This window comes from Chlamydotis macqueenii, chromosome 5 (assembly GCF_036417535.1).
Source record: "Chlamydotis macqueenii isolate bChlMac1 chromosome 5, bChlMac1.mat, whole genome shotgun sequence".
NCBI lineage: Eukaryota > Metazoa > Chordata > Aves > Otidiformes > Otididae > Chlamydotis > Chlamydotis macqueenii.
In genome coordinates this window covers 19,229,180-19,254,488 of record NC_141560.1, presented here as the reverse complement: position 1 = coordinate 19,254,488, position 25,309 = coordinate 19,229,180, and the positions used below count along the sequence as shown (strand labels likewise).

Below are 25,309 nucleotides of genomic sequence, written 5' to 3'. Positions count from 1 at the left end.
CTGAACACTAAAAATCACTACTTACTTTTCTTTATGACTAATCTGTATAACATTACTACTAAGAAATGCCACTTTGAGAAGCAAGAATAAGTTCAAGTTAAATATAACATACAAGCAGTAAAAGTATTACAAAACTAAATGAAACCATATGATCCTCTTTAATAGACATGGTCAGCTCATTTACAGAATCATAGAATCAATAAAATCATAGAATTAATTGGGTTGGAAAAGACCCTTAAGATCGAGTCCAACCGTTAACCTAACACTGCCAAGTCCACCACTAAACCATGTCCCTAGGTGCCACATCTACACCTCTTTTAAAAACCTCCAGGGATGGTGACTCACGCCCTTCCCTGGACAGCCTGTTCCAGTGCTTGACAACCCTTTCAGTGAAGAAATTTTTCTTAGTATCAAATCTAAGTCTCCCTTGGCACAACTTGAGGCCATCTGCTCTCATCCTATCTTTTGTTACTTGCAAGAAGAGACCAACATCCGCCTCCCTACAACCTCCTTTCAGGTAGGTGTAGAGAGTGATAAGGTCTCTCCTGAATCTCCTTTTCTCCAGGCTAAATGATCCCAGTTCCCTTGCCCCTCACAGGACTTGTTCTCTAGACCCTTCAACAGCTTTGTTGCTCTTCTTTGGACACGCTCCAGCACCTCGATGTCTTTCTCGTAGTGAAAACTCAACACAGTATTTGAGATGCAGCCTCACCACTACCCAGTACACGGGAACAATCACTTCCCGAGTCCTGCTGGCCACACTACTTCTGATACAAGCCAGAATGCTGTTGGCCTTCTTGGCCACCTGGGCATACTGCCAGCTCACATTCAGCCAGCTGTGAACCAACACCCCCAGGTCATTTTCTGCCAAGCTGCTTTCCAGCCACTCCTCCCCAAGCCTGTAGCGTTGCGTGGGCTGTTGTGACCCAAGTGCAAGACCTGGCACTTGGCCTTCTTGAATCTCATACAATTGCATACATTATCATTAATCTACATGAAGTTCTTCAAAACCCTTGAGAGTCTAAGCTTCACGTTTTTAAATTTACGAATGAAAAAGGAGCAGACATCACTGACAGAGGTGTTTGCGTATTACTTGAATTTTGTGGTCTCACGGAAGACATTACCTAATCCACCTCCACCTGGAACACAGAAGATATGCCACAGTGGTTTTCCACTGAAGTGATAAATCTGAACTCCTGTAAGATTTCCATTTTATATCAATAGTATGTGATTTCACTAAATACTGATCTGATAGTACATACATAATACATACTACACAACAGGATCATCTATGGCATGTAAGAAAATATTTTATTCTAATTAAAATAAAACCACCTCTTCACCCAGTAAACTAAGAATATATGTAGTCCAAATAGAATCCTACCCAATATTCAAATCTTAAACTAAGTATGCTTAAACAAATATGCTTAACTTTATACAGATCATAGTTTAACTACACACAAAGGAACTGTAGCATTAAAATTTAATTTCTGGAGCATTAGCCCCAACTTTGTTGTTTCCTTTAAACAATGAAAGAACTTTCTGTTTCAATATTCAGATTGAAGATCAACTATTTCCTGAAACCTAGTTTGATCAAAATCCATTTAGTAAATCTGTCTAAAATAAAAACTTAAATAAAAAGTTAGAGAATAAAAAAATGAGAAAGGAATTTTTAAAACTGTTTGCATCATCTAGCTTCTACAACTATCCTGAAACCAATCCACTACTGTCTCATTTTATGTACTACGTATCTCCTTTACTGTCTTTCAACAGGATCTTACCTCACAATTTTATGATAGGAACACAGGAGTGACAGTAACATGTTGATTAGCGTGTTACCAAGATTCATCAATAGTACAAAAGCAAAAAAAAAAAAAAGCTAAACAACACGATGAAAACAACAAAAAAAAGACTTTTAAGAACGGAATTGGAGGTGACCAAGAGATCACTGTAAAAGATCTTTGAACAACGTAAGGAACAGAAAGGGATTGCATATCCAAGAAAGCACAGAGGTCTGCTTTGGGCTATATTTATACAGCTTTTTAGCACGACTGAGAGCTCATGAGTCCACACACTCACATCTATGTTATTAGAATACAAGGCTGCACATAGTTGCAGCACTGAGACAACTCGCAGGGGAGGAAACAACATGTTAGCAGCTTCTAGTGCAACCTAAGCATACTCCATTCTGGAGAACAGACAAGCCAAACATGCCGTGACCAGTTAACCTAAGACCATATACTCCATTTGGCCTGCAACACTTCTCACACAGACTGTGTCAGGCACACAAATAGACTAGGCAGTCCTTTTTAGAAAGCTTTGACAAGATGTGCCAGAACAGCAGCTGGAAATTGTAAGCAGCCCCGAGCTCAGCCTGCCCTTCGCATGTCAGGGTGCCCGGCTGTTGGCGCCTTGCTCAGCAGGCGATGCTGACCTACCGATGTTCCGATGTGAAGGTATGGAGTTGGGTCAGGGAAGACACGGGACATTTTGGGGGACCTGGCCTCCCAGGCATAGTGTAGAGAGTGCTTCTAGTTAGATCTAAATGTAACAGTACCAGGAAAGAAGCTTCAGCTGGGGAAACAACATATTTTCATGACTACTATTCCTGCAGTACTTTTTTCATTTGAAACACTTAACACTAGAAATGTGCAGTTAGCTAGCTGAATGGTTGCTGAAATATAAGAGCATTTTAGATCTGTTAAAATAATTTTGGGGAAAAGAGGATCACAGAACCAAACTTTCAGAGAAAAAAAAAAAAGTATAAGTCCCACAAACATGATTCTCACAATGCTGCTAGTTCCCAGAAATAATGATTTTTATGTTCTAATAAATATATCAAATATACATAATCAGTCCAAAAACCAGGTTAACCTCTTTTATTTCTATGTTTTCCCAGTTACTTGTCTCAGAAGGCTTAATTTTAAGCAGTAGTAAGTTCAGAATCTCTATTAATAACCACACAAAACCAGTGTTTTATAAAAAATAATGTAGACTTGTTATAACAAATTATTTTGTAAAAGCAGGCGGAGTAGGAATGTGATTCAAATTCTTACGTCCCACCTTCTCCAGTAAAGGGTTCGTTAATGACATCTGGTGGGTAAAGTTAGTATTACTTTTAATTTCTAGAATAAATGAAAACATGAACAAAAAAAAGATGCAGCAACAATTTACTAAAAACGCAGTTGCTTGATTGCAGTTGATGACACTAAGTAATTGCCATTTCTACTGAAAAAAAATTATTGTAGTATGCAGTGTAGTTGAGGAAATAGTTTCACCTTAACTTAAGAAGTAATATATGCACACCATTCCTTATTTCTTGGAAAGGTTCTTGAAATTACTCTCCGTGCCAGGGCTGTTCTTAGAGGCCTCTTGAAGACATAAAGGGGCTGTTACAATAGTCTCTGATTTTAATCATTTTGACAACAAAGTAAAATGCACAATAACATGCTGAAGAACTGCATCCTAACAATCAACTTTTAGGATTGTAACTTCTGCGTTTGGTTCCTACCTGGGGCACAGAGAAAGTTGTGTGTCTCAGAACTAGACTAAAAACTACCAAAATGTTGAAAGGAACACTTACATGGCCCAGCCATCAGCAAAAGGTGTGGCTGTGCCATAAACCATGGTTAATGCATGTCAGCAAAGTCACAAAGAATAGTATCTGCTATCCACAGATGATCTAGTACTTCACAACGGGCAGTCATTGAGTAAAGAGCAACAGTTGCTGGAATTGGGCCCATTTAAGGAGTCAGCAAACCACTAGACGACAGAATCACTCCTGGAACAAATGTTTTTAATTAATTTTTGTGCAGCTGCACAGACAAAATGGTCTACTGCCAGGTGGTCACAGCACTGCCTAGAGACAGAGCAGGTGTGGCTTGGCAACTTTTCAGGAAGAAATAACTAAGCCTGCACCCCATTTCTTCCCAGGAGCCCTCCACTTCTATTCTCTTTTCAAGAAGGAGCCATCAGTGACTTGTTTGAATGCCTTAAGCGTGTTTTGAGTACTCCTACTGGAAAAAAACATTCAGGGAATTTAACAGAACAGCTAACTTTTACATGAAGGTAAAAACAGATAGGGGAAGACAGATAAGTGGCAGCTGAGCATTTTCAGATTCATAACTGAGCAGTTAAGACTCACTTTAGAAGTCTGAATTATTTTTAGCTCTAGCCCTAGCTCATTGAGAAAATGTTTACCCACAGCTGAAATGTATCCGAGATGACTACTTTCACAGTTTAATATAAGATTTCCGTGGTTTTTACTTTAAATTGTCATAGACAAAATTTTGTTTATGACCTTGTCAAGACTATTTTCCTAAAATATGCATTTAAGTAAAAAAAAATTAAAATAAAAAAATAAAAAAATAAACTAGTCACAAGGGGTCCTTGGGGAAGAAGATTGCTCAAGCTGGAGAAGAAAGATGAATCATAATTTCTATGCTAAATAATAGTATATTGGTCAAGCTTGTATCAATATGCCATGAGAAAGACAAACTCAAACTCATAAATACACATGTATTTATTTTGAAATCTTGCACGTTCTTCTTTTGAGATTTCTTGTAGTACTAGAATAGAAACATAACTTCCAGAACTACATCAAGCCATACAATTTACCCTATGTCTTCCTGTAAGCATGCAACACATAAAAAAAACCCCAAAGACTTATTGAGAGAAATTAAGATTTTCATATAGCTTATAGATTTATATTAGAAAATTCAAGACTAAAAATGCCCAACTGTTACCTGAAACCAAAAATAGCTGTATTTTTGAGAATACATGTTTATTATTAGGACACGAGGTAGTTTCACTTCTACTGAAACCACTGAGTAAAGAAATTGAGTGTACAACTAATAAAAACCAATAATTGATCAATAAGAAGCTCTGTCATACATCTTGTACACATACAACCCACAATGTCTCCTTCTGCAGCAGGAAAGGTAAGTTTTCTTTTGAAATAAATACCTCCAGACAAGAAAATTACTTTAAGAATCTGTAGATATTTCTGTTTACCAAACCTACAGTAATTCACTCCAGTTAGTGTGGACCAGCCAGTATCCAGAGTTCTCAATCGTGAGACACCTCTATAAGGTGGATCTTCAGAATATAAATTAAAATATACATACCGTTGAAGGTTTATAACCAAACAAAATTACTACAGCAACTTTAAAGTTCTCTCTGCTTAAACAGCCTTTGTTATCTTCATCACACACTTCAAACACCTACAGAAAGAAAGTGCTTTGCACTAAAAAACAATAAGCCTGAGCTAATATTTTTACTTTGGATACCTGTTATGGGAAAAATAAAATAGGTCCTCACTGAATAAACTATGCCATTTAAACAAACTATTAAAGATCAGTTGCATCTCAGTGAGAACTCTGTTACAGTAGCTGAAAGTGAGTCCATGTAATTTTAAATTTTTGTTACATCAAAATAAAGTTTTCCTACTTCTACATTTTATATGCTTATTATGAAAAGGCTTTTTGCAAACTTAGAAAATGCAGTACAGGCTTCTAGAGACCAAATTACATTAAATTTGTTTCTGCAAGATCTTTTTTTTTTTTTCTTGAAAAATACCAGGCATCTTTAATTCTCAGTTAAGTCACAATATAGACAGGAACTATGAGGAGAGACTGCAGTGCAAGCATAGTCAGAAACCATCAAATTTTCTGAAGTACTTCTAGAAAACAAATACTGTTTCCATAGCCTATACTTAGGCAAGAGACTATGCACATAACATACAAAACCATACAACTTTCCTAAGACCTTTTGCCACAGAAGACCTTCAGCAAGGGTTAATAATAAAAAAATTTAACCTCCCCGTGCTGAAGAGTATACCCACAGATTGTTTCAGGACAAAGCATTACGTGCAACCCTGCAGAAAAGCACTAATAAAATTACACAAGCAAGTCGAAACTTCATTAATGTGTTCTAGGTGTAGCTTGCTGATTTTATTGCATGCTGATATAAAACACCTGGATTACTTGTTAACTGCAGTCACAAGCTTGTAATAAATTAATGAGAACCAAATGCTAAGGCAGTTCATTTGGGTAGATAGGGCAAGCTTTGATGTAGTTTATGCTCTTAGTTTGATTAATTTTACACCTGCTTTCCACCCACTCCCTTCTTGAAGTCGTCACACAGTTATCTCATTAGCAGGGCACTTCAGACACAGTAATTAACACCGAGCCGAATGAGCAATTATGCAAATACTGCACCTGCCCTAAACTAATACTGAGGTCAAATAAAGACTTACTACATTAATTCAGGTCGCTAAGACGTGGCTGTTTTATCACTTTAGGAGCCCTAGAGAGCTGCCAGCACTGCCTGACGGCCTCTGGACGCCCGTGCGCCCCTGGGAGGCTGGAAAAGCCCTTCGGGCATCACCGGGCACCGGCGGGACGGGGACGGGGCCGGGGGCCCCTCGGGCTCCTCGCCCCTCCGGCCGCGGCGGCCGCACCCCGCGCCGCGAGAAGCCACAGGGGCGCAACACACCCGCGGCGCGCGCAGGTCCGACGCAGCCTAGCAACCAACTCCCGCGGGGCAAGCGCAGCGCCGGCGCCGATTGGCTAAACCCAGGCGCGCGCCATTGGCGCGGGAAGAGGGGTAGGGGGCGGGATGCGCGGGGGAGGGGGGGGGGAAGGTGAGCCGCGGTTCTTCCGCTCTCGTCGGTAGCTGAGGGGTGCGCTGCCTGGGCGCCCGGGAGGGAGGTGAGCGGCTGGCCTCCCGGAGCGGGACGGGGGAGGCGCTGGCGGGGTTTACAAGGCGGGAGCGGCCGCGGCCGTCTGAGCCCCTTGTCGCCGTGGCCCGCGCGCTGGGTCGCGCTGCCGCCGCCGGCTGCTGCTGCGCGCTGCCGTTGGCCCCGCCCCGCTGCGGTACCGCCCCGGGCGCAGCGGCCTCGAAGGCGGCGGGAGGAGCGGTCACACGGCCCTCGGTGGTGGTGGCGGCGGCGCTGCCGCCTGGGCCTGCGGCCTCCCTCGGCTTCGGGGACACGCGCCGCGGGGGCCTGGGGCGCGGCGGAGGGAGGCTGTGGCCCCGCAGGGGCGGCCGGAGAGAGCGACCGTCACTCGGCTCCCTGCTCCGGAGCCCTGTGCTCCTCGGCGTTAGGGTCGGCCTGAGAAATGCCTGCACGATGCACGTTACTATTCTGACTTCTGAAATGCCTTCCTGTACGTGCCCCGGCTCTCCCAGCCGGTTTCCCATGTGCAGATTTACACGTTAGCTGCTTCCCGCTCAATGGTTGCTCCCACTGCACGTGTTTCTTTGTTTCCTGAGCACAGAAACAAATACCCCTTGTGCGCGATGAAATTTTCCTGAGTCAGGAGTTACAGGGAGATGCCACCGAATACAAAAAGCAAAGTTCTCTAGTAATAAACGGAAACTAGGAAGTAAAACAGACCTGAGTGTAGCAAAAATGCACAATTCCTCTTTGGTGTTTTGGTTTTTTTAATCCCTAGGAACATGCTTCAGGAAGGTGCACACGGAAAATGGACAGTATCTAGCAGCGATGAAAGCGCTGAAGAAAATTCTGACAGTGAAAAACCATCTACATCTTTGGTATTGAATGCTGCACGTTCCAGAACAAGCGGGCCACAGTATCCATGCTCTGACGCTAGAAAAGCTGCTCACAAAAGAAAAGCTTCTCCCCTGAAGTTCAGTGATAAAAAAGTTTCTACAGAAATACCTCTAGCAGAAAAGCAGAGAACTAGCCAAGAAGGCTTAGGCTGGTGTCTTTCTAGTAGTGATGAAGAGCCCGAGGATCAGGAAAAGCATGCTTACAAAGAAATGGTCAAAGAAGAAAAATGTGATGTACCCGAAGAACATACTCTGAATCTTTGCAAAGCTGAAGAACTTTCAGAGAATCAGAAAGCAGAGGAGTGTGATGAAACATCCAGTGAAGCCCAAGATACCTGGGATATGTTGAATGGAGGAAACCCTTTTAGGTTTTTTCTCACTAAAGTCAGAGGAATTGAACAGAGCTATAATTCTGGGGCCCTGCACATAAAAGGTGAACAAGTGGCTTCTACATAAGTGGGCTTTTGGGAGACTTGTTTGCAAGAGAATGCTTATTTTTAGTTTGTGGGTATTTTAAAGTGCATGTATTCCTTGGTGCAACTCAGGCTTGATATTCTAAATGTGCAAGTTGTAGGAATTGGTTCTGTTATCTTTGCCTCTTTGTTGTAGTATAGTGTATAAAGCATTAATTTGCTGATACCGATTGTTTTGTAACTTTGAGTTGTGCTGCAGAAATCTAATATTTGCTTAGCCAAGGCAAATCAATTGTTCAGCAGCAAAGGTGCTGCTTATTGCTGCTCTCTGTATGAGTTAATCTGGGGAAAACTGCTTGCCTTCGTGGCTCTTGGCGGGATACTTTTCTTGGGTGCCTAGCCAGGCTCCCTGCGTAGTTGTTAGAACTTGTGTTCGTGCTGCTGAGTGGTTTGGACCTAGTAATTCACTGTTACTTAGTCCAGTGCAAGACAGTACTTCTGAAGTTCTGTGGCTGGAGTTCCTGGGCCCATTTCAATTCAATTAGAAGTGAGTGTAAGTCAAGATGGAGTGAAGTCTTCAGTGTACAAAGTGATGTTTCAGGAATGCTGTGTAGTTGTAGTTTGATGTAAGGGAGGTGGGGCTCTGTGCACCTGTGAACATCCCCTCGTTCAGAAATGAAATATGCATCACAAGACAGAATCAGAAACAAGCATTAGTAAGAGATTTATTAGAAAAATTTCATGGCTCTTTGAAGGAGAGCAAATGCCTGAAGACCTATACAAGTAAGTTGTAACTTTTCCTCAACCTCACATGCTCCCTGTGAGCATTCGTTATTGATGGCAGCCTGGTGTCAGAGACCTCACTTGCAGCTCTGCTGTGTGTCTTTATCTGCTTTGTGAATTCATTGAGGCTTTTGGCCTGTCCTCTCTGAGGACTAGTTATCCTGCTAGGTGATTAGTTGAACTGGTGCAGGGATTAAGTCTTTTTGTGGTTAACCCACAAAATCAGATTTCTGTAGAGACAGGGCATGAAATATTTTGTCTATCCTAGAAGGTATTTGTAGGATATGTTTTCAAGTTGCTGCTGTGCTTCAGTTATTGAGGTTATAAATGCCCGATCAGATTAGTTTTCTCTGTGATCATGAATAAACGAAGGATGCACGTATCCTACAATCAGTCTGCAACGGATATCTCTTTAAGCATTAACTATGCCCTTACTGCTTCTACCCTGCCACACTTCTTTAAGCTCTGTCTGTAGGGGAGAGAGTAGTTTTATGTCCCCTTCTCCATACGATCTTGGTCTTTCTCCTAATGAGTTTTTAAAATTTGTTTTCTACTTTGAGAGGTTTAATGCTTTTTGTAAACGTAAGACCATAAGGGTTTCACAGGGGAATTGGTGACTTGAATATTCAAAACAGTAAACTTAATTGTGACTGTTACACCAAGTCTGTGAACAATCTGGCACTTGTGGTAGTTATCAAACTGTTCAAGATGTTAGATGTTTACTTGAACCTTTTTTTACTCAATTATACTTTAATGTTTTTAATAGATATTTTGTCTCCTCTTTTTGGGACTCTCATATCTTCTGCCCAGGTGAGTTTTCTGTTTGCCAAATTGATTTCACTTGCTTATTTCACTTTATTAACCTTAACCTTAATCCATGTTTGTGCCATGTGGCTGATATTAACAGGGAACTTTTGAAATACAGAGGGAACTCTAAATATTTTCAACTGTACAACAATTTATTGAAATATAAAAATCATCCCACAATCTGCTTAGAATTCAGACAGTTATAAGACTACTTTCTTCTGTTTTCAGGGAATGCACAACTGAAAAATGCGTATTTATTTGCATGTAAAACAATTTTTAAAGAAAAAAAGTCTTGCAATCTAGGAATTATACTTTTATTATTGCATAGAAGCTTTTGCTATCTTGTATGGCATAAGCACGTGGCCAAGAGATGATTCTTGAACCAAAGCTTTTTACCTTATGTGTGATTCTTGTTTTTCTGCATGTTAAACTTTATGAACAGTAATACATGCTTTTGAATAACTTAAATTTATTCCTGAATCATTAAAGAGACATGATAGAAAGCATGTGAAATTCAAAAATAAGCCTGTTTCTAAAACATGCTATGTATGTTGTAAGTAGTATTGAGTAATCACTTTACATAGAAAGCTTTTTTGCTACAGTTCATTTTTCTGACAAACCCTGCCTTTTATTTTTAATGGGTGTGTTTTCTTTTTCTCATGTACAAGTTTAACTACTGTATAGATGTGGGATGGCTTGTAAAACAGTATCCGCAGGAATTCAGGTATGTTGATTTTATGAAGATGAAATGATACCATTTCCAAATCATTCTGTTCGTGCAAGTTGCTGTTATAACCAAATGATGAACGCTTCCTTGCAGTTGCAAATTCTTGTTACCAGTTGTGTATAGAGCTCTTGGGTTTCCTTTTGTGCTTATTCCGCAGTTGTAGTTCTCTATTGATTTCTTGCCCTTTTCAAGTCTGTTAATGGTCACAGTTCAGCATGGCTGGTTTCTGATTTTTGTTAATTAACTTAGGAGGTCCCATTTTGGGACATGATGGCAATGCAGTAGGTGACGTGTAAAGATGGAAAAAGAAGCTTTTTGCCATACAGTTTACTGAGCCAAGAGCAAGGTAATGCAAGAGGAAGGAGGGAATGTAGGAAGGGTACAAGAACACTGTGTGAAAATGATCAGGATTATGCGTTATGGATGTGATACAATTGGAGCTGCTGGATATTGTCATGGAGGTCGTTCTTGTGTTTACCTGAAGTTCCATTCTCATAATTGCAACCTACTGCAGATTAAGTGAGTGTATGACAGTTTTCTCTCCTTTTTTTTTTTTATTTTTTTTTTAATTATTTTTTATTTTACTGGAAGTGCAGTAGAACAGAGTATTAGGAAGGGAACATGAAACTACTGTCAGAGTAGACCTATCCCCTCTCCTTTTTCCTCTCGTTCTTCCCATCATCTTTGTAAGGTAACAATTAAATTTTTGGATGCACACTATGTATGTGAATACTTTTGAGAGCTTTTATCTGTCTGTTTCTAGCTGTATGGACAGGAGTTCCTTACAAGATCTTGTATTATTAGTTTCTATTTTGGTGTCTGATTTACTCCACACTTCCTGTTCCCCCCACACCACCTCCTTAAAGTTTTCTAGTATCTTTCTCTTTGAGGTTCTATTGTAGTTACTGCCTTTTCTAGCTAGTTAATAAGGCATGTAGATTTCAGTGCTGTCTTCCTGCTGGGCTGTCAGATTAACGAACAAGACATCATAGCTACATGAAGGAGTGGTTTAGACTGATTACTAATTCACTTGCTGTTTTAATAGTAATCTCCTTTTATTTAAGGAAGAAGCCATTGTTGATCGTTCATGGCGAAAAGAGAGAATCCAAAGCTGAACTGCTTGCACAAGCACGCCCTTATGAGAACATTAGCTTTTGTCAGGTAATTAACATTTGTATTCTCCTTTGGTTGAAATTAAGCCGTCTATTGCACTCAATCTTGTTACGGATGAAGAGAGACACATTACATGGGAAGTCAAGAATTTATTGTTATGCTTTAAGGAATATACTTATACCATGTAGGAGCATGGTAACTATGTTCCTGGTCTTCTGTGATTATGGTAAACTGTCACCCACAAAAGGTTTGCACAGAACAGCTGCTTACAAAAATGTCACAGGGCTCACGGGAGAGCTGCACACCTCTGCTAACGTGTTGCACTTGAATTTTTGTAATGGCTGAAAAAAAAGCACTTCTTGTGTAAAGTGCAGAACTTAGTCTAGTGTCACTATAATCTTAAGCCTCATCAAAGAGTTATTATTTGTCCAAATATGTTTTACACAAGAAAATACGATTACAAATAGTCTCCGTAATATTGTTTAAATTCCTATGAACACACTTCCTGACACATGCCACTTTCTCTCTGATGTTATGCTCACTCTTTTGCTGTCCCTGAGTCATAAAGTTATTTGCTTCAGCCTCAGAGAGAGATGTGGTTATGGCAACTTGCTGGTGTTTCAGGATTTTTCTGAGTGGAGTATGTTAATTGATCATGGGGATGTCTTACTCTTTGTTAGTAAGAGGATGATCTTGAAATTGTCTTCCTTCTCAGGCAGTCTGGTACCCCTGAGTTTCTTAGAGATTCTTTGGCTGTGTTAATGCCAAACATAGCGAGCTCTCAAGGCCAGAATTTCTGGGCTACTGTGAGCTGTACTAATCAGATGTTTGCACTGAGTTGTGGAGTAGCAACAATTTTAGATGCAGATTTCAGATATGCTAACAATAAATTTATGTTTTTGCATGTAATGTTTCCTCTTCACACACAATGAGAATTTGAACATACTGTATCCCGTATGATAAACTTGTCTGTCTAGTTAATAGCGAGTAGCAGGGGCAAATGGCATTTGTGATAATTTTTCTATTTGGGTATACCTCTTCAGATTCTTCTGTTAGTCTAGATGCATTCCATTATGTTAGTACCCCGGAATGAAGTGCAAGTGTTCCATCTTCTCCATGCCCGTAATAATTAGGCACACTGTTGGAGCCATCACTGGCTATGAATATTTTCTTAACATCTGTAAGTCGTGTTTCATTCTCTCCATAGAAACTGTGCTGTAAATACTCTTGGCAGAGCACTGATAAAAAAGCATTTCTGCATTTCTGTCTTGTTTCTGTCCTTTTCTTTGCAATGTTAGCTATTAAGCAGCTTGTAACAGCTGCTTCAGAATCACAGAATGGTTGACATCAGAAGGCACCTCTGGAGGTCATCTGGTCCAACTCCTCTGCTAAAGCAGAGTCACTTAGAGCTGGTTGTCCGGGACAATGTACAGATAGGTTTTGAATATTTCCAAGGAGGGAGACTCCACAGCCTCTCTGGGCAACCCGTGCCAGTGCTCTGTCACTCTCACAGTAAAAAAGTATTTTGTGATGTTCAGCAAGAATCTCTTGTGTTTCAGTTTGTCCCCACGGCCTCTGGTCCTGTCACTACTAAAAACAGCTTGGCTCCCTCTCCTTTGTACCCTCGGTTTAGGTATTTGTACACAGTGATCAGATTGCTTCCTGAGCCTTCTCTTCTTCGGTCTGAATAGCCACAACTCTCTCAGCCTTGCTCATAGGGGAGGTGCTTGAGTCCCTTCATCATCTTAGTGGCCCTTTGCTGGATTCACTCCAGTATATCTGTATCTTTCCTGCATGGGGGAGCCCAGAAATGGATCCAGTACTGCAGGTGTGGCCTCACCAATGCTGAATAGAGGGGAGGGATCGCCTCTCTCAACCTGCTGGCAACACTCCTAGTGCAGCCCAGGACACTGTTAGTTGTCTTTGTTGTGAGGGGACATTGCTGACTCCTGTTCAACTTTGTGTCCAAGCAGGACCCTCAGGTCATTTTCTGCAAGACTGACTGTTCCTGAAAATCTTGCTGGTAAGAGACCAGGAATTCTGCTGGAGTAGTTCCAGCAGAGTTACATTGCCACTTAACTCTGACTTGTAGAAATTAGAGAGTACTTCTAAAGGTGTTGAGGGGAAAAATAATGTATTTTGTGATCTGTCCACTAGAGAGCAGTGAAATGAAACAAAATGAAAAATCACCACTCTCCTTTGACGTTCTTGCATATAAGAATGCACAAGAGGAATTTTTAATTACCGACTTTTTCTATTTTACAGGCTAAACTGGATATTGCATTTGGAACTCACCATACGTAAGTATGAAGCAGAAAGCTCCACTTCTAAAGGTGACCACAGAGTTTGTTCATGCAGTTACCATAATTTGACTAGTAACTAGTGTCTTAAAGTATTTATGGGATAGGAAGATAGGTTATTACTGTCTGTGAAAACTTATTTCTGAAGGCCTGATAGATATTGCTTTTACATTTCATCAATATACTTTACGTTCTGTGAGTATCTGTTTTGTTTATCTGCAAGTTATTTTAAAGCTGTAAAACTGGGTTTCATAGAAATTACTGAGTCTTAAAGAAAAATTTATTTAATTATTTAGTATTTATAGATGATAGGATTGTTCTAGTTTAAGGAAACAAATCAGCTATTTGGTAGATACGAGATGTGCAAGTTGGACAACTGAAGTCGGTGAACTGCAGGTCCTGTCTCTTAACTCATGCCATAATAGGAAAACTGTAACGCAGACTTTTTCAGTCATTGGTAGGTTGGACACAACAGTAGTTTACTGCTTAGTTTTTGCAGTTAACATGGATGATCTGGAAATAATTACTGAATTTTGGGGTCTTTTAAAAGAAAAAAAACCTTTAATTTGATATTATGTAAGTGTCACAAGGGGAATTTTGTAGGTTGCAAACTACAGGTAAGTGATTTACTCTTATGTCTCATAGCAAAGATCTTTGGTTTCAGAGCACTGCAGTATTTTTTAATCAGTTAATCCTTTTGTATAACTCATTTTATAAAACATGACATTACCTTAAAACATTGATCTGAAATGCCCACTTAAGGTGCATCTGTGTTTCTGGTAGAAAGCATACTAAGCTCCTCATTGCCTTTTTGGAGAATAATATGTGAATAAAAGAAAGAAATCGGCATCTTAAAAATGACTCTTGCTTCTCTTTGAGGTTTAGTGAGGGGGACGTAAATGGAATTGACATTGTTCAAATTGATCATTTCTGAAGCTTTAGCCTATTTTCGCTTAAGCACTTTAAGTGGCAGCTCTGATTCTCTGTATGCTCAACTTTAAAGTTTTTTCTTCCACAACACTTTTGGATAAATAAGTGATAGTGATGTTAAACGCTATGGTTCTTTAACCCTATATTTTAAAGAGTTGTTCTGAATAACGTATCTCTGAGTGCATGTTCTGTTGTAGGTGGAACACAAGTGAGTAGTAGGCCAGTAAATTGATTCTTGGTGGGTAATCAAACAATTTTGTTCCAAGAGAAACTTGAAAGATTTCACCCCATCAAATATAAAGACTTAAATTCCCGTCTTTCCTGTTGGATGATATAAAACTTAAATTACATGTCAGTGATTTTTTTTAAGTAGTGGTGTTTCAGTCAGTTATTGCTTTTATAGACCTTAATCTTGCACTCTATATTGCTATAAATTACTTATTTTACTGTCAATGCAATTTCTGCTTAGATTAAGGCATGACACAGATGTGCGGAACTATTTTATAGTTAGAGGGTCTTGCATATTGCATAAACTATGCAGTAAGCACAGGAAAACCTGCAGGTACTTCGATGTTGGTATGCTGAACTCTAACATTAAAAGCAGAAATCGCTGCATAAATCATGGTCTGAATTTGAGCCTGATAAAATTTCTGTAACATTCTCTTGCCAGGGGACAGCAATGAAAATAAACATGAAACGGCTTTCATTTTTGAGCGTTGGTTTCTATGGAAACCATCTTATTCTTCAGGGTCACATGAATATGCTGTCTTTACAAAACTATTGAGAAAACTTGTATATGAAAATTTGGGCACTTGTGTTACAAAAAAATACAGACACTTATTTTAAACTCAGTTGCTAGTATTAAAACTCCTTTGTGCTGTAGCTTGAGTTTAGATTTAAGGTAGATAAATAGGTTTTTTTGCAATTCCGATAGTTACCTACATACCTTTTCTTGGTTTAAGTTGTCAGCTTAAGAGAAGTAGATTTTAATAAATTCAGCTGTAAGCAAAGGCTTTCTAGTGTTCCTTGCTTCTTTTTTTAACAATCTGCAAAGGAGTAAGTTTATGTGAAGAACATAGCAAATACACAAAGTGTTCCGCAAGTATTTATTTTTGCTTTGGGCAATCAGTTGCATGAGATTTTAAGCGGTACTCTGGAATATATTGTGTGTTGCGAACAAAATATATGGGGATAGTCTAGTGACTGCCATGCAGGTTTGGCATGCACGTGGATTGAAGTCTAAGTGTTTGCACTATGCAGAACAAATCTTTAAAAAAATATATATCTTCAAGCATTTTAATGAATTGTTAATTTATCTCCTACTCTGTGCTTGAAACAGTGTTGTATATCTTTTTTTAAAGGAAAATGATGTTATTGTTATATGAAGAAGGTCTTCGAGTTGTTATACATACATCCAATCTTATTGCTGAAGATTGGCACCAGAAAACTCAAGGGTAAGCAGCAATATCTAGCAGGTATATGTTTACTTCAGTACTTTTTATAGGTATCTGCTGCTGCTGGAGAAGTGATAATAGGTCAGATGTTCCATTGGTACAAGTCTTAACACTCTGAAGGTAGCTCTATCTTGGGGGGGGAAAAAAAAAAAAAAATCAAACCCAGAATGATGGTAGCTATCTAAGCCTGAACTCCACTTGCTTTCTACTGTAAACAAAATTGTGTCCTGAGCTGACTGCTACCTTAAACTCAGTCTGACTGATTTAAGGTCATTTATTATACCATGCTGTCTCTTTATGAAAAAAAAGTAGCTATAAAGTACTCTTTATACAAATCTGAAGCAGCTGTTTTTAAAATTATCTTAATACTACAAGAATGGTGTGAATGTGCAGATGTTCTACTTCTGTGACTGTATCTAGAATGTAACCTGATGTATGTTGGGCACCATTAGTTCCTTGATACAGTAGATGACCCAGTATCCTTTCCTGGGAAAGAATTTTCTTCCTTTTTTTTTTGGTAGAAGTTTTCAAACTTAACAGCCAGCTTGGGACGTAATTTTGTTTAGAGCACAAAAAATAGCCCTAAGTTAAATATTAATGTAAGGCCCATCACACTCTTATTTTCTTGGCTATTTTTATGGGAGCATATTTTAGTTAGATCTCCACAGTAACTCAAGGTATAAGATTTCTTTGTCAAACTAATTGAAAATGGCTTTTCAGAAGTTACTGTCACCTTGACATCCATTTTGCTGCCATTAAATATGGCAAGGTTTGGAGGCTTTTCACTCGTCTGAGACAAGATCTCATGAGATTTTTTGAGCGGCAAAAATATAACCACTGGTTTTTTTGTTTTTTCTCCTTTAAATCTTTTACTTAGGGATAGTTTTAGTATCTTTTGGCAGTTAACGTTTCAGAAAGGCAAGATGGCATGAAAATATCTCTTTGGGATGCTTAACAAGTTGCCTTACTTGTCAAACATGAAAAATGTTTGTCTTTTTAGCTTTTGCACGCTGCAATAATACACAGTACCACCAATATGATGGTTCACTGACTTCTCTGTTTTATAGGCTTCTGAAATACAAAGAGTAGTATCAACATGTTGTAAAATTGGTAATGCAGAACCTTTGGTTTCCATGACTACAATAATGTGTGACTGGAAAGAAGTAGATGGTTTCCCTGTGTAGTGTCCACTCTATTTTGTTCTGATGGCGGTTCTGGAGAGGCAAGTTATCATTGTGGGCTACTCTTCAAACTATGCAGAACTTTCAGATGCCTTAACTGGTATTTTTCTATTTCATTACACAAACCAGTAGCTTAGCAGAATGTGTTGTAGTGTTCTATTCATACAAAAAATCTTGATGAAAGGACTGCTAGTTAGTAAGTCTGAGCCTGGCCTGTTTAACAGTGATGAAAGCTGTAAATGTATGTGTGGATAAATGTGGTGAGATTGTTGTTTTCATTTGAAAGTATTAGTTTCATGGTATTGAGTGTAAGACTTGACGATTCTGTAATTATAAATTAAAGGCAAGTCACTTTATAGTTAGTATCACAATAAATCTGTCTAGTGTTCACTTAGGACCTTCAGATGTGCTTTAATCACTTACTGAAACTATGTGTTAATGTGTGGTGTCCTTGTTTTTGTGGCTTTGTTTTTAGAATATGGCTAAGCCCTTTATATCCAAGGCTACCTCAGGGATCAACTGGTTCTGCTGGTGAATCTGCAACTAATTTTAAATCTGACATAATAAGTTACTTGATGGCTTACAATTCTCCTACACTCCAGGAATGGATAGATCTGATTCAAGAACATGATTTATCAGAGACAAGGTATAAGTTGTGTTTATAGTTACTTGCATGCTTTTTTTCCCCAAAAAAATTAAACATCTCTGTTCGGATCTGTTAGACCATGGGTTTATTTTGTAAGCTTACCTCATTTCAGACTTGTGTTCAAAGATGAGTCTAACGTTAGGCAGTTATATAAATCTGTCTTAAGCAGATTATGTTGAGACAAAGTTCTACTTTTATAAACATAAATTTTAAAAGAATGAAAAATGGTGCATCAGCAGCAATTTGATACAAGGTAGCTGTAAGTAATAAGGACTTTCATTTAAGTCAGTCTGTCTTAAATATTTGTTCCAATAAAATTACCAGTGGAAAAAACTGAGTTGGTTTTGATTTGTCATGTAAGAGGGATCGTATAAGCAAAGGTTACTGTAATGGGGATTTTATTAAGAATAGGCGAAGTACTTGTAAGACAAAGTTCAGTCTGTATACGTATGTATAGAATTTTGCCTGTTACAGGCATGGATTGTGTCTGGTAGGCAATATTATGTTAAGCAGTAATATACTTTGCCTTGAAACACTCTTCTCTAATATTACATTGCTGATGTTACTTAAAATAGTTCAGGATGCTTAGTTCTAATAGATACATCCTGCATTTTCAGTGAAATATGGTACTTACATCAGAAAGTGTAAATCTCCTTGACTGCTAAATAGCAGTTTTATAAACTGGCAAAAATTTGTTGAGAAGAAAAGCTGGAAAAGGTCATAAACTGTGGTGGAAATACAGACTGAAACCTTATCTAGTTTAACGTATAAAATAAAGAAAATGTGCTTTTTTCTTTATGTGGAGTCTTAGAAGATTGGGGGCAGGGGGAGGAAGTAAGTACAGTATGGTCAGGTGAGCCTGAGCTGCTGTTCTTGGACAGGTTGGTTGAGCACTAGCTAGTGTGAGTTTATGCCTGGGTTAGGGAAGAGTCACTTGTTAGGATATGAATCAGTTCCTTGCCATATCAATATGTAGAGGACATTGATTCAGGGATAAAGCTGTAAGGAACAGCTTCTTAAACCATCTGCTGTGACTCTGGGCAGATCTCTTCTCTGTTTTCAGGGCAAAGTGAAACTTTGGTTTTGGTTACTAAACCATTATTAGGAAGACAGTTGAAAAAGCTGTACTTTGCATCTGAGCTGTTAGGTGCCCAAATGAAATCTCATACCTGAATCTACTGATTTGGATGTAGTAATATATTGGCTTTACTCAAAATTACGTGTCCAATTCTGTGCCAAACACGAGCTGTTTGCATTTATTGCTAACATTATCTATCTTCTGCATTTTTGTACGCAGAAATAGATGCAGTTTCTGTCTATGGTATAGAACAGCCTGGTGATGCACGACAGCCATGCAGGGTGCTAATAATGAATTATACAGCTGAAAATCCACTTTTCTTTATATTGTAAACGTTAACTGTGAAACATTAAATATTTCTTATTACAGTTCTGTTTTCAAGCTTGATGATAGGTTTTACTTAACTACCTTAATACTTTACAAACCAAAACACTCCAGAGCTGCAAATAACTTGGTGGTGCTTTGGTTTGGTTTTTTTTTGTTGTTTTTTTTTTTCTTTTTGTAGAGTGTATCTGCTTGGTTCTACCCCTGGACGATATCAAGGTAGTGATAAAGAAAAGTGGGGTCATCTTAGACTCAGAAAGGTACTAAAATTGTAATGTTTCTTGTTAATATCCTTTTAACTGTAAATGTAATTTTGGAGAGCGTTCTTTAGTTCCTTTCAATTTTTCCAGCTGTGATCAGCAATTTTTTACTACATTGTTACAGTTTAAGTTAGCCATTACATAAGCTTGCGACTTAGGACAGTATAGACTGTACATAGCATTCCTGGGCCATGGTCAGCTTGTGGTCTGAATTGTCATGTGCTTATGGATATCTGAGGAGGCACCATCACTCAAATGACTTCCTGTCTGTTGTTGGTGTTTCTTAGAAGTGTGACACTATCAAAATCCAGTCTTCTATGAGACTGGGAATCAAATATAGCCTTTCAAAGGCACTCACTGAGGAACAGTGTGTTGATACAGACTTGCATGAACATAGGGAACAGGCTTATTTTATTTAGTTAAATGTTACAGGCTATTACAGTTTCTTTTTCCCTAATGACCTGGCAAAAAAAAAAAAAAAGAAATTAAAAACCAATCTGCACATAGCTGATGTCATCAATTCAGTCAGGTTTTTAGTTTTGTTCTTCTACATTTCTAAGGTCTTGATAGAATTTTTTTTTTTTTTTTTTTTAAATCAAGTGAATAATTAGTAATGTGGAGATTTTTTACTGCCACCCTCTCCTGTGTTATTTAGGTGAGCCATAGTGGTAAATCTTCATGTAAGAGTGCATATCTCAAGTTCTAGGGCCCCTTCTTTTTAAGTGTTTGTTTAGAATCACATAAGGTATTTCATGTCATCTGTTAAAAGCCTCTCATAATTGGGGGATTTTCAACCAGTATCTCCTGCTGAAGTGGCATTATTTCAAATTCCATCATGGATTTTACATGGAATTCTAATGCTGTCCACAGCAAACTTCAGTAATATGCAGAATGTCTCATTATCACATTTGCTTTTCAACAGAAGGTTACTCTTTTGGACCTCCCCTTGCTCATAAAGAGCTTACCTTTTCTGATGGATGTTGTCTGTATGATTTTGGCCTAGTAAATCACTAGTAAATCTGATTGAAAACTGAATAAAACGCAAAAGCCTGTAAAGGATAAAGATGGTCTTGTGGCAAATGTTTCTGAGATTAAAAAGTGTAATTATTTTAGTGACAATGCACGTAGACCTGGTGACACAACAGTGATGACCGAAGCCATTTAGTGTATGTCCTCTCTAGAGAGGGGAAAAAGGTAGCCACCACATACAATTTAATTTGTGCCTATATTTGTATGTTTTTAATGTGCTTAAATTCCATTCACAGCTAAAGAACTCCTTTAAAATGATTATTTCGATTTTCTCTTCAATTGTTCTCTCCCCCCCACCCCCCCCCATCTTATTCTGGGCTTCTATTGTAGTTGGAGCTTTAGGGTATGAGAGGAATTTTATGGCCCACAACCACCGAATATAAAAAAGATTCAGTTGTTTAGTTTATTGTGACTTCTGAAGCTAATGTTTCCTGTTTGTAGGAAGAGCTGCTAGCATTCTTTTCACCCACTATTTAATGGTTGGCTTTGGTGCTTTTGGATAAAACTTGTGTTTGATCTTCTCTTGAAGGAACAGTGGGCTTATTTGGAGAGCCTGATGACTTTTTATTGCAAAGTCAAATAGATAGTATGAATGTTAATTCCTTTTGTTGTTGAAAGTAAATTGTAGAGGAGGACTTATATCAGAAGTGATATCAAACTCCTAATTAGGGTTTTCTTTGCCTGTTGAAGTCTAACAATGTTTCAATGTTTTAATTTCCCTCACTAGCTTTTGAAAGAGCATGCTTCGTCAATACCAGCACAGGAATCCTGGCCTGTTGTCGGACAGTTCTCAAGCATTGGTTCAATGGGAGCTGATGGATCCAAATGGCTGTGCTCAGAGTTCCAGGAGAGCCTGGTGGCTGCAGGCAGCAGTGTGACAACTCTCCTTAAATGTGATATTCCAATTCATTTGGTATGTCTTTTAGATGCCAGTGACCTTTAATCATTTGTTGTTTAGATCCTACTCATTGGCTTGGGTTTGCTTTTAACTTTTAGAAGACACATTAATGTAGTTTCCATCCTGAAATCATGAGGCTACCACTTAGTGACACTTATTCATGTTTGGCATACTATAAAAATGTACTATAATTTCCATCTGCATGGCACTGGAGTATATGTAATCTAATCAAAACCATAGCCTCATTCTGTAGCTTGTTTTCCATTGAGCTTTGTAGATGAAGCTGTTTCTGCTACTGAGATGTAACTGAACCTCTGAGTGATTAATACCTAAACCAAATTATTTTCTAACCTCATTATTCTGGTCAGGTTCTTAGTACAGTTAAGGGGAGGAGCAGAAACAAGTTTGTAGCAGGAGCTTGTTAAATCAAGGACAAAAATGTTGTCAAACTATGCCCTTACCTTGTGCTAATTGCCCCTGCATACTCATATTTGAGATATGAGTGTAAAATTTCATAAAATAATGTTTAGAGCTTACGTGACCACTGTGGAAGTGGTTGAAGCAGGATTGTTTGAATCTTGCTAGCTAATTTTGGTAAGCTCTGCAGGAGAGTTAAAAATATCTGTTCCTGCCACACAACTGGTTTTAAGCTGCAGTGTAATTTTATTCATTCTGAAAAATTAAACTTCTGATGCTTTTTTTTTGTCAAGTAAGTTTTCTTTAAGGTGATTTTTGTTTGGGAATTGACAGCTTGTGTATTTAGAGCTATGTTAGTAAAGTTACCTTTTTTTTTTTTTCCCCCCTCCGCCCCTCCATGAAGATTTATCCCACTGTGAACAATGTGAGGCAAAGTCTGGAAGGCTATCCTGGTAAGCAGCTGGACCCCCATTTATTAGCTTTTTGTGGTCATAATGTCTTGCAAAATCACTTCAGTGGCTGATACTGAATAAACCTGGAGTTGTCATCTCACTGAGAGAACTTGGTAGAATAGGTGGCAGTAGGATCCTTTTATTACTGTTGCTGGAGCTCTCGCTCCAGCTCTCCTATTGTGATTGAATAGAAAAAGCCTTGTGGGCATTGATGTATAATGTTTAAGTCTGTATAGCCATGTTCATATGTCACTGTATAGGAAAAAACAGCTCTTGCCCAGTTTTCTATCTCCAGTCATACTTCCATTTTGGCAGAAAACTCAGGTCTGAGCGTGCCAGATACTCCTGTTGTTCTCTTTGCAGTGTCATCCTGCACATCATATACAGTGGAGAATAAGATATTTCACTACTCATTAGTCATTTTTTTAATATTGCAATATGTAATTGTTCTGTTCAGTCATCTGTGTTTGTGTTCATGGAGTCAGTATACTTGTATAGAAAGCATAGCCTCAGCCAACCGAAAGGAGGAAGAGGTACTGTAGTATTCTGATGCTTTTGCAAAACAGAAGCTTCACTGCAAGTACTTATATGAGGTTACAGCCATGCATGCTAAGGGAGCTGGCAGATGTCAATGTGAGGCTGTTGTTGATTAGTCTTCAAAAGGTCAAGGCAATTGGAAGAGATTCATAAAGACTGAAAGAAAGAAATTATTTCCTGCCTTCAGGATGGGTAAGAAGGAAGATCTGGGGAACTGTAGGCCTATCAGCTTCACATTGATCCCTGGGAAGGTGCTGGAACAAAATCTTGGAAACCATTTCCAAACATGTAATGGACAAGAAGGTGATTTGGAGGAGTCAACATGGATTTATAAAGATAAAGGAGAAATTATGTTTAACCTGATGCCCTTCTATGATGAGATGACTTGCTTGATGAATGAGAGGAGTGCACTGGCTGTTGTTTATCTTATCTTTAATAAGACTTTTGACACTGCCTCCTAAAACATCATTACAGACAGCCTGAAGAAGTACAGGCTGAGTGAGTGGACAGTGAGGTGGACTGGAAACTGGCTGAGCTGCCAGGCTTCAGTGGTTGTGACCAGTGGCACAAAGATTAGCCACTAGTGGTCGTGTGTGCCAAGCATTGGTACTGGGGCTGTGTGTTTAATATCTTCATTAATGACCTGGATGGTGGGGCAGAGTACACCCTCAGTGAGTTTGCAAATGATACAAGCTCAGGAGGAGTGATGAATCAGATCTGAGCTGTATCAGCAGTTCAACAAAGGGCAGTGGGAAGTACTGTGCTAGGGCAAGAACCTGAGGCACGAGTACACACTGGGTGTTGCTGGGGAAACAGGCAGGAGGGAAGCAGCTTTGCAGAAAATGAGCTGGGAGTGCTGATGTTGACTGATCTGGTGGTAGGCCAGCAATGCACCCTTGTGGCAAGAAGGCCAACAGCATCCTAGGTTTCGTTAGGAAGCACTGTTTCCAGCAGGCTGAGGGAGGTGACCTGTTTCCTCTATTTAGCACTGGTAGACCACATCTGGAGTGCTGTGTCCAGTTGTTGGCTTCCCAGTACAAGACAGATACGGACATACTGAACTAAGTCCAGCAAAAGGCCGCGAAGATGGATAAGGGATTGAAGCATCTGTCGTACAAAGAGAGGCTTAAGAGCTGAATGATTCTTCAGCCTGGAGAAGAGAACTTTCCTGGGAGATCTTACCTGTGTGTATAAATATCTGATTAGAGGATGCAAAGTAGAGGCAGATTCTTCACATGGTGACCAGTGAAAGAGCAAGAGGCAATGGATGTAAATTGAGATACAGGTGTGCACAGCGTACCCTTACAGTAAAAATGGCTTCTAATGTTTAAATGTCCTGACAGGACACTGTAGTGAGCAACTGTTTGACCCTGCTTTGAGCAGGGAGTTATTCTAGATGATCTCCAGAGGGTGCTTCCAACTTCAGCCATTCAGTGATTCTTTGGCATTGCTGAATTCAAATGCACTAAATGTGTGTTCCTGTTCCAAGCCAAATACCTAAGCTCCGACGTAGTATGAAGTAGAGTAGTTGTTGATCTCTTCTAACAACTGATGGAGTCTGAACACAGGACTAGCAGGAATGCTTTCAGCTCTCTATCGTTTCTCTGAATTGAGCTGTGTTTGGGCATATGAAGAAACTGCAGCCAGTGAGTTTATAGATATTTAAGGTTCCCACAAGTAAGTTATATTCTCTTGACATAATGTCTGGTTGTCTACAGCATCTGTTTAGCAACGTTGATACTCTTTAAAGTCAGAGATGCAATCTGCACAATAATTCCTTACTGTAATTTCTTTCATATTGTGGAATAACTTGGTGAATTACATAACTCTGTTTGTGCAAATGAACAGCTCTGTGCACTGCTGCAGTTAGTGCATCCCTGAGAAAAATAAAGCTTTTGTAACAGGTCCTTCTGGTGTCTTCTAGGACAGGTTGAATGCAGTAGGTTTTGCATCATGTTTTTAATATACAACATTAATATAACTCAGTATGCCATGGCTGATTCTTCTTTATTAAATTCATTTCCAGAAATCACAACATGTATTAACCAGAGACCAAATCAATACAAATACAATTTAATGAGAGAACTTCTAACTCTTTAAAATAATGTTGTTTTATGGTTGGTTTGTTTGTTTTCCCTGAAGGCTGCTTTTTTTATTCCCTCTAGCTTATGTGGGTAATGATTCTAATCTATTGGCATAAAGTGGTATCATAAAAAAAAAAAAATCTGTCCTCTAAGAGAATTTGATTCTATAGCCTGTATACTGTTCTTATTTTTCCTAGTGTAAGTCTGCTGTGTAGTCTTTAGGAACCTGCTAAATTATAAAAATGGAAAAAAAAACCCAACCTATATACTATTTTATACTACTGGAGCATTTAACCATCTT

The 25,309-nt window shown here is 39.0% G+C and overlaps 1 protein-coding gene across 2 annotated transcripts in view; it reads left to right on the top strand.

Annotated features, from left to right (window-relative positions):
- The first annotated feature begins 6,659 nt into the window (after positions 1 to 6,659).
- TDP1 (tyrosyl-DNA phosphodiesterase 1) overlaps positions 6,660 to 25,309 on the top strand; it is a 59,042-nt gene continuing 40,392 nt past the window's right edge. Inside the window, exons 1-11 of one of the 2 annotated variants that reach the window (XM_086748693.1) lie at positions 6,660 to 6,710; positions 7,458 to 8,008; positions 9,538 to 9,581; positions 10,247 to 10,302; positions 11,370 to 11,466; positions 13,684 to 13,718; positions 16,010 to 16,102; positions 17,759 to 17,929; positions 19,513 to 19,591; positions 21,348 to 21,533; positions 22,339 to 22,387. In XM_086748693.1, the coding sequence (XP_086604819.1) occupies positions 7,462 to 8,008; positions 9,538 to 9,581; positions 10,247 to 10,302; positions 11,370 to 11,466; positions 13,684 to 13,718; positions 16,010 to 16,102; positions 17,759 to 17,929; positions 19,513 to 19,591; positions 21,348 to 21,533; positions 22,339 to 22,387 (1,357 nt within the window). In that variant the 5' untranslated portion in view covers positions 6,660 to 6,710; positions 7,458 to 7,461. Of the gene's footprint in view, positions 6,711 to 7,450; positions 8,009 to 9,537; positions 9,582 to 10,246; positions 10,303 to 11,369; positions 11,467 to 13,683; positions 13,719 to 16,009; positions 16,103 to 17,758; positions 17,930 to 19,512; positions 19,592 to 21,347; positions 21,534 to 22,338; positions 22,388 to 25,309 lie in introns of those variants that run through there. The other variant, XM_086748694.1, reaches the window with a different exon arrangement.